The following is a 16,575-nucleotide window of genomic DNA, read 5'->3' as shown; positions in this document are numbered from 1 at the left end:
GAAGGGCCATTTGGAGGCCTCTGGTCCTAGTGCCTTATTCCTGATGAGAAAACAGTCTTACTTTGAGGACATCTCAGCATTTCCCCAACAATGGGCCCTTACTGCCAGTGGTTCAAGACATGTTTTAAAGGGATCCTCAGGTTTAATAACACTGAATTCATGGGGGAAAAAAAAAGAGAGAGAGAGATTTCCTTTTCAATCCTCTATCTATTCTTTTGATTTTTTTTTTCAAGGAGAAAATATCAGTTTGGTCCAGAAGGTAACATCTATCCAAACCTTACTAATCTACCTTTTAAGGCATGAGAATAGGTAAGAGTCTTGAAGCTTCCACTAGAACACCACTTTTTAGTTACTGGCAACATGGCAAGTGATCCTGGTTTTCCTATTATGTTACACAAGTTTTCTTATTTGCAAGAGAGCCAACTTGAAGATAAGATAAAGCATTAGGTAAGAATGAATACATGAGGCTCATCAGATCAGATCAGTCGCTCAGTCGTGTCCGACTCTTAGCGACCCCATGAATAGCAGCACGCCAGGCCTCCCTGTCCATCACCAACTCCCGGAGTTCACTCAGACTCACGTCCATCGAATCAGTGATGCCATCCAGCCATCTCATCCTCTGTCGTCCCCTTCTCCTCCTGCCCCAAATCCCTCCCAGCATCAGAGTCTTTTCCAATGAGTCAACTCTTCGCGTGAGGTGGCCAAAGTACTGGAGTTTCAGCTTTAGCATCATTCCTTCCAAAGAAATCCCAGGGCTGATCTCCTTCAGAACGGACTGGTTGGATCTCCTTGCAGTCCAAGGGACTCTCCAGAGTCTTCTCCAACACCACAGTTCAAAAGCATCAATTCTTTGGCGCTCAGCCTTCTTCACAGTCCAACTCTCACATCCATACATGACCACTGGAAAAACCACAGCCTTGACTTAGACGGACCTTTGTTGGCAAAGTAATGTCTCTGCTTTTGAATATGCTATCTAGGTTGGTCATAACTTTCCTTCCAAGGAGTAAGTGTCTTTTAATTTCATGGCTGCAGTCACCATCTGTAGTGATTTTGGAGCCCAGAAAAATAAAGTCTGACACTGTTTCCACTGTTTCCCCATCTATTTGCCATGAAGTGATGGGATCGGATGCCATGATCTTCGTTTTCTGAATGTTGAGCTTTAAGCCAACTTTTTCACTCTCCACTTTCACTTTCATCAAGAGGCTTTTTAGTTCTTCTTCACTTTCTGCCATAAGGGTGGTGTCATCTGCATATCTGAGGTTATTGATATTTCTCCTGGCAATCTTGATTCCAGCTTGTGCTTCTTCCAGTCCAGCATTTCTCATGACGTGCTCTGCATATAACTTAAATAAACAGGGTGACTATATACAGCCTTGACGAACTCCTTTTCCTATTTGGAACCAGTCTGTTGTTCCATGTCCAGTTCTAACTGTTGCTTCCTGACCTGCATACAAATTTCTCAAGAGGCAGATCAGGTGGTCTGGTATTCCCCTCTTTCAGAATTTTCCACAGTTTATTGTGATCCACACAGTCAAAGGCTTTGGCATAGTCAATAAAGCAGAAATAGATGCTTTTCTGGAACTCTCTTGCTTTTTCCATGATGCAGCGGATGTTGGCAATTTGATCTCTGGTTCCTCTGCCTTTTCTGAAACCAGCTTGAACATCAGGAAGTTCACGGTTCACATATTGCTGAAGCCTGTCTTGGAGAATTTTGAGCATTACTTTACTAGCGCTCATAGGCATGGCAAAAATGGTGAGAGGGCACAGGACAGACACATTTTGGGGGCTCACTGGGCAAATGAGACCCACAAAGCCAGGACCTGTCAGGAAGTCTCTGACCCCCAGGCCAGTCCCATAACTACTGTGCTTGGGAGCCTCTGCCCCAATCTGGCATTGATGAGCCCCCTTCCCTATTCCCACTTTGTTTCCCTACGCATTATTTCAAGTGTAAATGGAAATGATCTGAAGCCGAGAACTCCTTTCTAGGTGGAAGAAAGCACCTCGGAGAAGGTTGTGACTCAAGGTCCCAATGGAAGCCAGCAGCCACGTGGGAGCTGCTCCCCGGAGGGCAGACAGTCCTGACACCACAGCCTAACTGAGAGGACCTGACCCATGAGGGCCCTTCCCTGGTGGCTCGAGAACTGCTGTATGGAGGAGCTTCAGGCAGCAATGGGGTTGGAAGGTGGGGCTCATTTTGAAGGTGTATATTTCAGGTTAGGGCAAAGTTTTTTTGGGGGTATGTTGTTGCTGTTGTTTAGTCGCTAAGTCGTGTCCGACTCTTTGCAACCCCATGGACTGCAGAATGCCAGGCCTCCCAGTCCCTCACCATCTTCTGGAGTTCACTCAAGTTCATGTCCACTGGGGCAGCGATGCCATCCAACCAACTCAACCTCCCTTTTGGGGGGATATGCTTGGGGCAAATTGATGGATACTGGGGTATTGTTAAAGGACCCTTCCCCAGCCATCACTTGGTCTGATGCTAATGGGCTCCTTCCAATTCAAAAATTGTAGGGACTTCTGGCCATCATTGGTTAAGGCTTTGCCTTCCAATGTAAAGGAGGGGGTGGGTGTGGGTTTGAGTTCCATGACTGGTCAGGGAGCTAAGATTTCACAGCCAAAAAGCCAAAATATAAGAGCAGAAGCAATACTGTAACAAATTCAATAAAGACGTTAAAAATGGCCCACATCAAAAAAATCTTAAAAATATTGTATTATAATTGCATAATGCTGAAGGCTTATCCCCAAATCTTGTGTGTGTGTTTGAGTCGGGGGGTAGTCGGGCATGGGTTTATCTATTTGGGAGATACTTGATTTATTCTAAAAATTAAGCAAATGGATGGAAAGGGCAGGCTTTTTAAAAAAGAAAAAAAATCCCAAATCCCTTTTTTTTTTTTGCCATCTTGGTTGTTTGCATGGCTCCCACTAATGAGAGAATGTCCTTATTGTCACCAAAGCAAACGGTGTTCAGACTCTGGAAGGACCTGCTATTTTCCCAAGCTGAGATGTCGTGGGACTGATTCTCCCATACCATGACAGGGATAATCGTTTTAATTAGTAGTCTCTTCCTACTTTGTGTCTCTTTATCATTTCAATTATAGATCTGTTTCTAGAATGGAAACAGTGGGTTGGCAAAACTGAAGCTGGCATCTTCCTAAATGTCACACCCCAGCACCCTGCTCTAGCCGAAAGAGGCTCTGTGCACATCTCAGAAACTCTGCCAAGGATGGCACGGAAGCCACCTGAGGGAGTGGGAGGGAGGCCACATAGCCGCTGGTGCCAGCACAAGGGGAACCAGTCAGGGGGATAAGATGAGACATTCTGTTAATCAGCCAAAGTCCAGAACACAGTGTTCAGGACAAAGAATCAGTAGCTGGAAAATGGGCCCCCTTGGCGAGGACTGAGAACCACAGCAATGTGAGGCAGGCAGCATAGGACCCCAGGGCTGTGATTCTCCCCAGCAAGGACACAGACCAGCAAGAAAGGAGTGTGGTCAGCGCTCAGCATGCTGAGTTCTGTCACTGAGGAAGGGACTGTGGGGTGGGAAGGGGACACGGAATTTAATTAAGTGCCTACTGTGTACCCAGAAACATACCGGGGCCCATAGCAGGAGGCTGTTGTTTTGGTCTGGCCAACAGCCTTCCTCCAGAAACAGCATCAAGCCTTTCCTGGGTGGGAATGACTACCCGTTCCCCATGTCAATCCATGTGGTTATTCCAACGCTATGCTCACAGTGACTGGTCTGGAGATGGGCCTGAGGTTCTCCAGTGAGAGCCAGTCCCAGGATGCTTGCTGAGCTATTAGGAAAGAGAAAGCTCTCCTTCCACTGGAAATGCTGGCAGATAGGATGGAAGCCTAGAGTGACTGGTGTCCGATTTCCACATCATAGAGGAGAGAGATAAAGCCAACCCAGAAGAAAGTTGCACCAAGAGGGCAAGATATTCAAACACATTTGTGTGAGTACTGGATCCAGCTGTGCCTGAAGCAAGACGACTCCTGGGTTTTTCACTATGGGAGTTGATAAATTTCCTTTTTGGTCTGAGGTAGTTTCTGAGTATAGTTTCTATACTTGCAACCAAGACAGTCCTGACTAGCTATAAAGGAAAACACACTCCTGTGTTTGTCCCTTACTCTCAGACCACTACCACACTCATAATACTTCTGACACCAGATGTGTGGGTTTTTTCCTCTCCCACACCAAGCAGTTCTCTGTGACACCAGCTGAGTGTCCTATAATTTAATTGATTCTGATACTCTACCTGGACAGAGTGTCAGACCCCACAGGTTAAGGGCTCAGACCCGTCTCCCCCACATCACTGTCTCCCCCAACCCTAATTTAGATAAGTCGGTAAGTCCCAATTGTCACTTATTTCTGACTGACCAGCATTAAACTGGGGTTCCCATGACCCCCATCTAGGGTTTATTAATTTGTTGGAATGGCTCAAAGAACTCAAGAAATAGCTATGTTTACTGGTTTGTTATAGAATGATAGAGATGAACATTCAGACAGAAGAGGTTCAAGGTATATGCGGAGGGGCACGGGGCATCCATGCCCTCTCACTGAGTACCACTCTCCCAGAACCTCGGGTGTTTACCCACCTGGACACTCTCTGAACCCTGTGCTCGCGGGATGTTCTCACTGAGTACCACTCTCCCAGAACCTCGGGTGTTTACCCACCTGGACACTCTCTGAACCCTGTGCTCGCGGGATGTTCTCACTGAGTACCACTCTCCCAGAACCTCGGGTGTTTACCCACCTGAACACTCTCTGAACCCTGTGCTCGCGGGATGTTCACAGAGGCTTCTTTGTGTCGACAGGATCATCATTAACTCAAGTTCTAGGCCATTTCTCCTTCCCAGAGGATGGGAGTCGGGGCTGAAAGTTTCAAGCTTCTAATCATGGCTTGATCTTTCTGGTGACCGGCCCCTGCCCATGAGTCGCCTCATTAGAACAAAAGATGCTCCCATCGCTCAGAAATTTCTGAGGGGTTTAGGAGTTCTATGTTCAGGAACTGAGGTCAAAAACCAAATGGTAGAACAAAATATGCTCCTCATGTTCTTATCACTTAGGAAATTACAAGGGTTTTAGGAGCTCTGTGCCAGGAACCAGGGGCAGAAACTATTATATATATTTTCCATGATTTCACACTGGCATATATATCTACTAGGAGTTAAATAACAGTAGTATTCTCCATTGATAGATAAAGACTCTAAGACTCAAAGAAAGACTTGCTTGGTTTCATGGCTAGAAGAGATAAAACTCGAATTCAAGTCTGTTTAACTCCAACTGTGTATTTTCTTGACATCCCACTGTGTCAATGGCCCTGGAGAACTGAGAGCTGTGGGCACTGGTGTGGAATACAGGAGGCTGGAGTCCTAGGTATCAGCTCTGTCTTTACCAGAAATACAGCATATGACTTTGGAAAGAACCACATGTCTCAGGCCTCACTTTTCTCATCTGTAAAGCAAGGAGGGTGAACTAGTTGACTGGCAAAATTCTCTTACAGATCTAAGGTAAAAAAAAAAAAAAAATCAATACATCCAAGATGATAATGGAGCCTCATACAAATGGAATCAATGGAAACCCAGTCACAAGAGCTGCCCAAGAAGAGGGGGCTCCAACAATGCTGAATGACAGTAACACTTGGGGGAAAGACAGGTGCTGACATGATTTCAGAGCAGCCTGGAAATGCTGGGACAAATTCCTGTCTGAGGCTCTGGCCCTGCGTGTAACTGAAGTCTCTCCCTTCTGGAAAGAAAAGTCTGCTTTTATGATTTCTCAATGACATATGCCAGTGACATATGGATTTGTCTGGTGGTGAAAGTAAAGTCTGATGCTGTAAAGAAAAACATTGCTTAGGAACCTGGAATGTTAGATCCATGATCAAGGTACGTTGGAAGTGGCCAAACAGGCGGTGGCAAAAGTGAACATTGACATTTTAGCAATCCGTGAAAGTGGACTGGAATGGGCGAATTTAATTCAGATGACCGTTGTATCTACTACTGTGGGCAAGAATCCCTTAAAAGGATTGGAGTAGCCCTCACAGTCAACGAAAGAGTCTGAAATGCAGTACTTGGGTGCAATTTCAAAAATGACAGAATGATCTCTGTTTGTTTCCAAGGCAAACCATTCAATATTACAGTAATCCAAGTCTATGCCCCAACCACTAATGCCAAAGAAGCTGAAGTTGAACAGTTCTATGATGACCTGCAAGACCTTCTATAACTAACACCAAAAAAAAAAAAAAAAAAAAGATGTCCTTTTCATCTTAGGGGACTGGAAGGCAAAAGTAGGTAGTTAAGAGATACCTGGAGTAACAGGCAAGTTTGGCCTTGGAGTACAAAATAAAGCAGGGCAAAGGCTAATAGAGTTTTGCTAAGAGAATGCACTGGTCATAGCAAACATCCTCTTTCAACGACACAAGAGACAACTCTACACATAGACATTACCAGATGGTCAATACCAAAATCAGACTGTTTATATTCTTTGCAGCCAAAGATGGAGACACTCTAAACAGGCAGCACAAAACAAGACCGGGAGCTGACTGTGGCTCAGATCATGAACTCCTTATTGCAAAATTCAGACTGAAATTGAAGAAAGTATGGAAAACCACTAGGCCATTCAACTATGACCTGAATCAAATCCCTTATGATTATACAGTGGAACTGACAAATAGATTCAAGGGGTGAGATCTGATAGACTGCCTGAAGCACTATGGATGGAGGTTCGTAATATTGTACAGGAGGTGGTAATCAAAACCAGCCCCAAGAGAAAGAAATGCAAAAATGCATAACAGTTGTCCAAGGAGGCCTTACAAATAGCTGAGGAAGGAAGAGAAACGAAAGGCAAAGGAGAAAAGGAAAGATATACCCATCGGAATACAGAGTTCCCAAGAATAGCAAGGAGAGATAAGAAAGCCTTCCTAAGTGAACAACGCAAAGAAATAGAGGAAAACAATAGAATGGGAAAAACTAGAGATCTCTTAAAGAAAATTAGAGATACCAAGGGAACATTTCATGCAAAGATGGATACAATAAAGAACAGAAACAGTATGGATCTAACAGAAGCAGAAGATACTAAGAAGAGGTGGCAAGAATACATAGAAGAACTATACAAAAAAGATCTTCATGACTCAGATAACCACGATGGTGTGATCATTCACCTAGAGCCAGACATCCTGGAGTGCAAAGTCAAGTGGGCCTTAGGAAGCATCACTAAAAACAAAGCTAGTGGAGGTAATGGAATTCCAGTTGAGCTATTTCAAATTCTAAAAGATGATGCTGTTAAAGATGCTGGGAAAGATTGAAGGAGAAGGGGACGACAGAGGATGAGATGTATGGATGGCATCACTGACTCAGTGGACATGAGTTTGAACAAGCTCTGGGAGATGGTGAAGGACAGGGGAGCCTGGCATGCTGCAGTCCATGGGGTCACAAAGAGTCGGATACGACTCAAAGTCTGAATGACAACAGGCCACTGACCCTCGCTACTTGTGGGTGCCCCTGCCCACAATTCTGCAGACCTGACAAGTGGTTCTCCTGAACGTGACCGTGTCCCACACCCCACAGCTTTTTCTCAGCCTGCAATATCACTAACTGCTCTTGCAGAATCTGCCCAACGCTCTGACTTACTTTCCATCTTTTCTGGAGTTCTGTCCTCTCACCACCTCTCCCCAGTCTCACCCAATCCTGCATCCCTTAGCGCTCCTCCTCTTTTTCTGACTTCTCAGTCTCCTTCTGCACTCCTGCAAGCTGCCACTCCCCATGTTATCTTCAGCCCTCTCCTCTTTCTCTAAGAAATCCTGATGACTCCCAGGGTGCTGACTATTATTCAAATCTTAGCATTTTGGAGACTGTTCCCTCCAGGCCTGAGCTTTGTCCCTCACCTCTGGTCCACATTCTCATTGTCCTCTTGAAAATTTCCTGGTGTTTCCACCACACTCCTTCCCAAAGGGAATTCACGTGTTTCTGCTCAGATCAGCCTTTCCCTGCCATCTGCACTTCCGCAATGGCAACACCAGACTTCCTCTCACCTGGGCCTCACACTTGGGTGCAACCTTTGGCCTCTTCCCCTTTGATGGCTGCATCTACAAGCGGCCCCATGGTTGCAAAGCTACTGGAATTCAACTTCCACAGTGTTGCAGACAGGCTGGTTAACCCTGCCACTGCCACAGTACCTCCCAAGCCCTTGGGGGGTCGAGGTCTTCTTGCGGGTCTCCTGCTTCCAGTTTCTTTCCTTTAAATTTAGCCTGTGGACATCATGTTCTTCTCCCCAAGGCGCAGCTTGCAGCAGGTCACTTCTGCTTGGCCTTTCCCCAACCCTCTGCTGTCCTGTGAATTCCAGACGCCTCGCCCTGGTATCGGGCCTCAGAAACCTGGGCCCAAATCCTCCATGTACTTCTGTTTCATGCTTTTTCTCCACATTGCACTCCTACTGCTCCTTGGAAATGCCTGATGGCTTATCCACTCTGTGCATTTATCTTATTCTCTGATTCCCTATAGTCTCTTAATGGAAATCTTACAGTGTTGCTCTTTGGTTTAAAATTCTCCAATGAATTTCCACTGCACTTACTATAAAATATAAACTCCTAAACAGGCCTATAAAGCTTGATATGATATGCCCTTTATGATCTACTCCATCTTCCTCTAGCTCTGATTTATAGAACTCAGCCACACTGGCCTTCTTCTCTGTTCCCTGAAAGGGTCAAGCTCATTCCTCCTCTAGCCCTTCACAGGGCAGCTTCCTTCTCACCCTCAGGGCTCAACTATACTGCATCTCCTCAGAGTCCCTTCCTGGCTGCTACACTTTCTCCCGAGCTGAGGCTGTAGGATCCTTCTCAACACACTGCTAACTCCAGGCAACCTCGGTCTCCCAGCCAGCTTTGTCAGAATTAATGATTCTGTTCGTAAGCCCTGACCCAGTCTGTTGTCCCTCGGCCACTGTCAGATGAGAAAATGTGGAACTAGAAAGGCAAAGACACTCACCCCAAAATCTGAGCATGAGTAAGCAACTGAGTCAATATTAGCACCCAATTATTTATACTCCTAGGCTATTGTTTTTCATTTTTTGAGATTTGAACAAAATCTGTACTTTAGTTATTAATACTGTATCACATGCTAATTTCCTGTCTTCTTAACCAACAATATTTCTTTATGTTCTCAGAACTGGGTTAGGAGTTTCAAGCCTCATTCAAGTTATTTTAATCACTAAGATAATTAATTTTCTAGACGTTTAGCTGTGATTCTAGATGCCAAAATACATGAAACTACATCAAAATTTTGAGTAAATATAAATTAGAAAGCTTTTGTATACATATATATATAAATAGAATGTATAATAGAATGTATATATTTCAGAAAACTTTAGAATTTTTGCCTAGCAAAAGAATGTACGACATTTCGATTCTACTTGTTTGACTTGGTATGAACAGAATGCTAGGCCACTGCTTTTCATTTGCACCAAACTCTTTCCTGCTTCTGACTCCTCAAGGTGGGTGGTCCCAAGGCATAGGAAGACAGCTGCCTGGGCCCAGAGTGTGGGAGGGAAGGCCAGGAAGGCCAGCGAATGGGGGCTCGGGGAGGGGCTCAGCATGGGTGCTGCAGGTTGTCTGTCACTGGCAGAGCGAGCTGTGCATCAGAAGCAGAGGAAAGTTGTCGCCATGGTGATGGACCAGCCAAAGAAGGGCTTAGGGAGCAGGCTGCTAGACAAGCTGGTTCATAAATCAGCACATTACCGAATGCTTAAAAAAATAAAGGCTCTATCCTTTAGGCAGGGCAAAGAAGGAAATCATAATCATCACTCCCCAGTAATCTATCTGGGTCTGAATCCAGAGAAACAACTGATATTTCCAACACGACATTTTCTGAACAAGGAGTAATTTCGTCCAGCTTCTCATTTGAGGGGTACCTACAGAAGCAAGGTTATCTGCTCAAGGTCATGTAGCAAGCTAAGCTGAGGTAGAGAAAGCAGAGGAGGTAGAAGCTAAGGAAAAAGGGGTATGGGGTGACTTTCCCCTTCTTCAGAGATGACTCTGTGGGGTCATAGGCCACCTGCTCAGTCATCTTCACAGGTACTTGTACCCACTCACCTCCAAGACCCTGCCGCTGATGTATCGGTCACAAGTCTCGCACTTAATGCCAAACTGGGAGTGGTAGTCAGACTCACAGTACGGAACGCCATCCCTGCAGAGGAAATCCACACAGGAAGAGGAAATTAGGGGGGTCCGCGGGGGTGTCACGTGGAATTTCCCAGACCCAAAGATAACTGTGACTGGACCAAGATTAGAAGCACTCAGGTAGCTGTTTCAAGTGCAAAAACTGCCCAGACACCCCTCAGATCTACAGGATCAGACAGTCCCTGGGGTGAGAGGGCTGGGGAATCTGCATCTTGACAAACTCCCCACGCATGCCTGGAAAGTACTGTTTGCTGTTGGCTGTGAGGGTCCCTCACTCTTCTTCTTTGCTCTCTCCTCCGATTTTCCAGACCTAGTCTCTTCCTTTTACCCTAAAGGACTCTTTTAAAAGGTCATTAAAAAAAAAAAAGCTTCCATTTAGAATAGGTAATATCTGCATTTGGCACACTGCAAAGCCACAAGGGGAAAAGTCTGTACCCTCCTCTCAGTCTCTCCCAGTTTCCCTTTCAGGAGGTCATCAATGTGATCAATTTTTTGCATATGGCACCCCACTCTAGTACTCTTGCCTGGAAAATCCCATGGACGGAGGAGCCTGGTAGGCTCCAGTTCATGGGGTCACTAAGAGTCGGATACGATTGAGTGACTTCACTTTCACTTTTCACTTTCATGCATTGGAGAAGGAAATGGCAGCCTGCTCCAGTATTCTTGCCTGGAAATCCCAGGGACAGAGGAGCCTAGTGGGCTGCCATCTATGGGGTCGCACAGAGTCGGACACGACTGAAGCGACTTAGCAGCAGCAGCAAGGGTTCCTTTTCTAACAAAACACTGGTACAAAAAGAATCATATGACTATGCTCTTACAACAGTAGAAAACAGGAACCCTTGCCCTCCCCAGTCATCTCCTAAGTGCTCAATCTTGCCCAGTGCTTGTAACTTACTGGGCAGTAATAAGATTATTGTTAGTTATTCTTATACTATCCCCTACTACAGTAGCCATTGATATTTACTGCTCGGTATGTGTTGGGCTCTCTGATGGTATTTTACATAGGTTATTTCATTTAATACTTGCAGCAGTCCTGTGAGGTTGGAATTAGTGGTCTTCCCATTGTGTGGATGAGAAAACCCAACTCAAATGATCTAGTGCTGGTTCAAATCCACATGGTCTGGTTTCTCAGCAGGCTGTCATGAGAATTAAAGGATGTGGCTCCAGGGTGTCCCAGGGCTCAGCACAGCACCTGTCCTAGGGGGATCCCCATGATGGCTGACAGGAGTCCCCAAAAGATGTCTGGGTTCAGCTTTCAAGGGCCAAGGTGGGGATGACTGGGGGCATCAAAGCGCTCAGCCCAGCTCGGGCCCGGCCTAGCTCTAAGGCCCAGATCTGACGACATCTCTCTGAGGTGCCGATGACATCTTCTGTATGGGACAGAACTCGCTAACACGCAGAGAGGCCTTAGACCAGGCACATCCATGCTGCTGCCCTGCGGGTACTGCTGGGATCCCACCCTGGGCAGCAGGGCTGTCAGTGTTTCCTGAAGGAGAGGCAGCATTGAGGACTGGTGCTCAGCAAAGTCACGAGGTGACACTGTTGTTTGTGGGTCCATGAGACAAGCCTCCCTCACCCGCAACCCTTTCACACTCTGTGGGGTAGGAGGGTAACCCTGCAGGGGGATAAAGTCATTTGTCAGGAGGTGGGTGCAATGAAACAGCAAAATTTGGGTATAAATGCCAACACCTCCTAATTTGGGCCCAGGGAATCTGCATCTTGACAAGCTCCCCATGCATGCCTGGGAAGCACTGTCTGCTGCTGGGTGAGGCCTTTGGGAATTAGACATACATGATTCTAAAAAGAGGCAGAGTGTAAAAATTAATATTTACTGGGTATTGATTAGGTACAAAGCACAGATCTCTGAACCCTATGAGGGTTCTTCTTTTTAGCCCTGTTTCTATAAATGAAGAAAACTGAGACTCAGATAAGCTGAGTCTCTTGCTGAGGTCAAGTGGGCTGGGCTTCTAACTTGGGCATCAATACCAGAGCCGGTGCTGCTAAGCACCTTCCACTCTTCTGGCAGATGGATGAAGAGCCCAGAGACCAGCTGCAGAGGCCTAAGGCGTGGTAGATAATCTGGGTTGGACCTGCTCATAAGGAGCTCTGAGCAAACCCTTACTGCCCCAGAGAATTTGGACTTGAACTCACAGACTCAAGGACTCCTGGCTGGCATCTCATCAAGGGAACACCTTACTTGGCAGGCACAGAGGTGCATGCCAAACTCCCACTAATATGTGTTCAAAGCGCTCGGGCTGTGACCTCAACTCACCTCTGCAGCCTTGGACTTCACCTGTGCACACACCCGAGTTCCAGCAAACAGGATGGATGTGGCCAGCAACTCCCTGCCCTTGCTCAGGCTGGGCATTCTGGCTACAAGCTCTCCTTTGCATTTTCAAATCTTATACCCCTTTTCAAGGTCCAGACCAAATATTACCATCTTCCATAAAGCTCTCACATATTCCAGATACCACTTCTGCTAGTTAGAAGTAAACAGTCACAGCCACAGCCTGTGGCTTAGACCTCCGACACAGACAAGGGTTGTTTGGCTAGTACCTACCTCCCTTTTTGATAGCAGCAGTACCTTGCCTGAGGTCTGGGAACCAGCCCTTCCCACTCACAATTACAAAGGGCTGCTCTCTGACTCAAGGGTTTAGATCCTTCTGGCCAGTGATTGGTCAGGGATTGTCATGTGACCCAGTGGAGGCCAAATCAGAGGCAGTTGTGGGACTTTTGCTGGAGTTCTTGGGAAAGAGGCCTCTCTCTCTTTGCCAAGTTTATGAAGCTGCTAGAAACAAAGCTTGGAGTTGTTGGTAATCATCTTTGCTACCAATTGGAGAGGTCCTGCTTGAGAATGAATCAGACACAGAGGAAGGCAGAGCTGAGAGAGACAAGAAAGACTGGGAGAGGGTGGGGCTTCTGAAGGGCTAATGACAGCTTTAAGCCTCTGGATTCAGCCACGCCAGAAGCCAGAATGCCACTGGCCTTCCCATTTCTGTGAGTCAATAAACTCCCATTTTTGCATTCAGGGAGTTTGAGTTGGGTTTTCTGTCACTTCTGATTGGAAAGGTCTTAAAGAAAAGAACTTCTCTTGAGCTCTGAATCACATGTACCCTGGAGTCATCATATTTTATGCATATAGCCTCTCTTATTTCTTGGCAGCAGAACCATGCATGCTACAACTTTAATGCTTACTACATCCTAGCATCAGGTCAGAGAGTGATACTAGAAAATGTCTGGATCAAAGTGTAAAAAGTCTGAGGGCTAGTGGCCCTAATTTTTTTTTTAGGTACTTGAGTATGTAAATATGGTCATAAGGGCCTGGCACAAGGGGCCTTGTCTAGTGTTCAGTGTCGGGGCTAGGCCGTCTCTCCTGACAACAACTCTTATCTCATTTCAGTCAACAGCTGTATTATCGACTTTGGGTCAGGCATTGTGCTACAGGCTGCAGTGAATTAAACAAAGTCCCACCGTGGTGAGGACAGACACTAAATATAATCACTGCGGCAATAACTTCCTGAGACTCAGTTTCTGCAGCTTTTCAAATAGGGGTTAACACCTAATGGGGGTAGTCATGGGGCTTAATGTGATAACTTGTACAGAGCAGTTATTACATTCCTTGTCCATACTAAAAGCTCAATAAATGACAGCTAATATTATTATCCTTATTAAAAAGGTAACATGGTTAAATATACAATCGCAAATGGTGTTGACCTACCCGAAGGAAACCAATAGGGCCGCTGAGGGCCACTGGGAGGGCCAATGTGGAGGGCCTGTAAGAGGTGGTATGAAGCCAGTTCTGAGGGGAGGGTATGGGACCTGAGACCAGAGGAAGGGGAGGAGCAACATGCTCAGAACAGAGCAGAGCATCTCAGAACAGAGGAAGCACCGAGTGAGGGCCCAAGGTGAGTGGGGTGCCATTTGTGACAGGAGTGTGGCAGCCGGACAGAAATGGAGGGAGATGCTGCTGGTGACTCAGGCCAAGGGCCATGTGGGGCCAGGCCTGGGGCATGCAGAGGTCAGGCAGGCGGGGCGGGGGAGAGACCTACTTGCTGATGTACTCCCCAGTGAGGATGACACTGCAGGTCTGGCATTTGAAGCAGCTGACGTGCCACTGCTTGTCCAGCGCCAGGAGCGACTGGCCATGCTTGATCTCCTCCTTGCACCCAGCGCAGTCTGCAAAGACAGGAGGACCCGATGAGCAAAGCACCTTGGGCTCTGGGACCCTTGCTGTCGTCTCGCGCCCAAATCTAGGCAACCCCTCCTGAATGCTGGCTTTTCTGTAACTGCTCCCACCTAGGTACCAGCGCCAGTCGAGACTATGTCAGGTAAGCGAAAGGCCAAAGGCACCCTGGCCTCTTGACAAGGGGTCCTGGTGTGAGGGAGAAAGAAAGACCTCATAGGGTTCCTCCAGAAAGTTCCTTGCTGGTCATCCTGACCATGGTTCATCCAGAGCGGACCCTGAACTGCTCCTAGCCTGTTCTCAAGTTGCTAACAAAGTTCATGCAACTCTCTGTGACCTGGGGACCTGCAGCATCAGTGTCACCTGGGAAATTGCAAATGTGTAGAAATGTGGGCCCCATCCAGACCAACTGAATTTTTATTTTTAACTATTTTATTTTTATTGAAATACACTTGATTTACAACGTTGTATTCATTTCAGGTAACAGCAAAGTGATTCAGTTACACACACACACACACACACATATGTAATATATTTTTTGTCAGGCTCTTTTCTATTATAGGTTGTTACAGGGATTAAATATAGTTCCCTGTGCTATACAGTAGGTCTTGTTGCTAATCTATTTTACATGTAGTAGAGTGTATCTTTTAATCCCCAAACCCTAATTTATCTCTTTCTCCTTTGTTAACCATAAGTTTTCCTATGCCTGTGAGTCTGTTTCCGTTTTGTAAATCATTTGTATTATATTTTTAGGTTCCTCATATAAGTGATATCATATGATATTTGTCTTTCTCTGACTTATTTCACTTACTGTGATAATCTCTAGGTCCATTCATGTTGCTGCAAGTAGCATTATTTCATTCTTTTTTATGGCTGAGGAATACTCCATTGTATATATACACCACATCTTCTGTATCCATCATCTGTTGATGGACATTTAGGTTGCTTGCATGTCTTGGCTACTGTGAATAGCACTGCAATGAACACTGAGGGGCATGTATCTTTTTAAATTAGAGTTTTCTCCAGGTAAATGCCCGGGGGTGGAATTCCTGGATCATACGATAGCTCTATCTTTTGTTTTTTTGAGGAACCTCCATATTGATCTTCACAGTGGCTGTATCAATTTACATTCCCACCAACGTGAAGGAGAGTTCCCTTTTCTCCACAGCCTCTCCAGCATTTGTCACTTGCAGATGTTTTCATGACAGCCATTCTGACCCATGTGAAGTGACAGCTCATTATAGTTTTGATTTGCATTTCTCTAAAATGCAAAAAGTTTGAGCAACTTTTCGTGTGCCTGTTGGCCATCTGTATGTTTGGAGAAATTTCTATTTAGTTCTTTTACCCGTTTTTTTGGCTGGGTTATTTTTTTCATATTGAACTGCATGAGCTGTTTTATATATTTTGGAAATAGAGCCCTTGTCACTGAATTTTCTCAAGATCTCCAAGCACAGCAGAGTTTGAGAATCCCTGATCCAAGCTTAGGTTCTACTTTTTCTCACCTTTAGGCTCACATGCTCAATGGTTTGTGATTTGTGTGCTTTTGGTTAAACCTATTCTCTTGCCTAGCACCATGTTCAACACACAGTAAGAACTTAGAGCAGATGTGCTGAATGAGCAGCCCTCCTAGCACCCAGGCAAAGGATATAACTTACCACGCACACCTCCTCCCTTAGAGTCCAAAATGCAGTACTTGGATGCAATCTCAAAAACGACAGAATGATCTCTATTCATTTCCAAGGCAAACCATTCAATATCACAGTAATCCAAGTCTATGCCCTAACCAGTAACGCTGAAGAAGCTGGAACGGTTGAACGGTTCTATGAAGTTGAATGGTTCTATGAAGACCTACAAGACCTTTTAGAACTAACACCCCAAAAAGATGTCCTTTTCATTATAGGGGACTGGAATGCAAAAGTAGGAAGTCAAGAAACACCTGGAGTAACAGGCAAATTTGGCCTTGGAATAAGGAATGAAGCAGGGCAAAGGCTAATACAGTTTTGCCAAGAGAACACACTGGTCATAGCAAACACCCTCTCCCAACAACACAAGAGAAGACTCTACACATGGATATCACCAGATGGTCAACACCGAAGTCAGATTGATTATATTCTTTGCAGCCAAAGATGGAGAAGCTCTATACAGTCAACAAAAACAAGACCAGGAGCTGATTTTGGCTCAGATCATGAACTCCTTATTGCCAAATTCAGACTTAAATTG

At 45.7% G+C, this 16,575-nt stretch overlaps 1 protein-coding gene across 3 annotated transcripts in view; it reads right to left on the bottom strand.

The window, feature by feature from the left end:
• ABLIM3 (actin binding LIM protein family member 3) overlaps positions 1 to 16,575 on the bottom strand; it is a 136,323-nt gene that overhangs the window by 48,025 nt on the left and 71,723 nt on the right. For all 3 annotated transcript variants that reach the window (XM_061423979.1, XM_061423977.1, XM_061423978.1), the window contains exons 6-7: positions 14,222 to 14,348; positions 10,086 to 10,179 (exon numbers count right to left, since the gene is read on the bottom strand). In XM_061423979.1, coding sequence (XP_061279963.1) covers positions 10,086 to 10,179; positions 14,222 to 14,348 — 221 coding nt within the window. The remainder of the gene's footprint in view (positions 1 to 10,085; positions 10,180 to 14,221; positions 14,349 to 16,575) is intronic.

Source organism: Bos javanicus, chromosome 7 (assembly GCF_032452875.1).
Source record: "Bos javanicus breed banteng chromosome 7, ARS-OSU_banteng_1.0, whole genome shotgun sequence".
NCBI lineage: Eukaryota > Metazoa > Chordata > Mammalia > Artiodactyla > Bovidae > Bos > Bos javanicus.
Note: the sequence above shows the minus strand (reverse complement) of the source record. Positions and strands in the feature narration are given on the sequence as shown.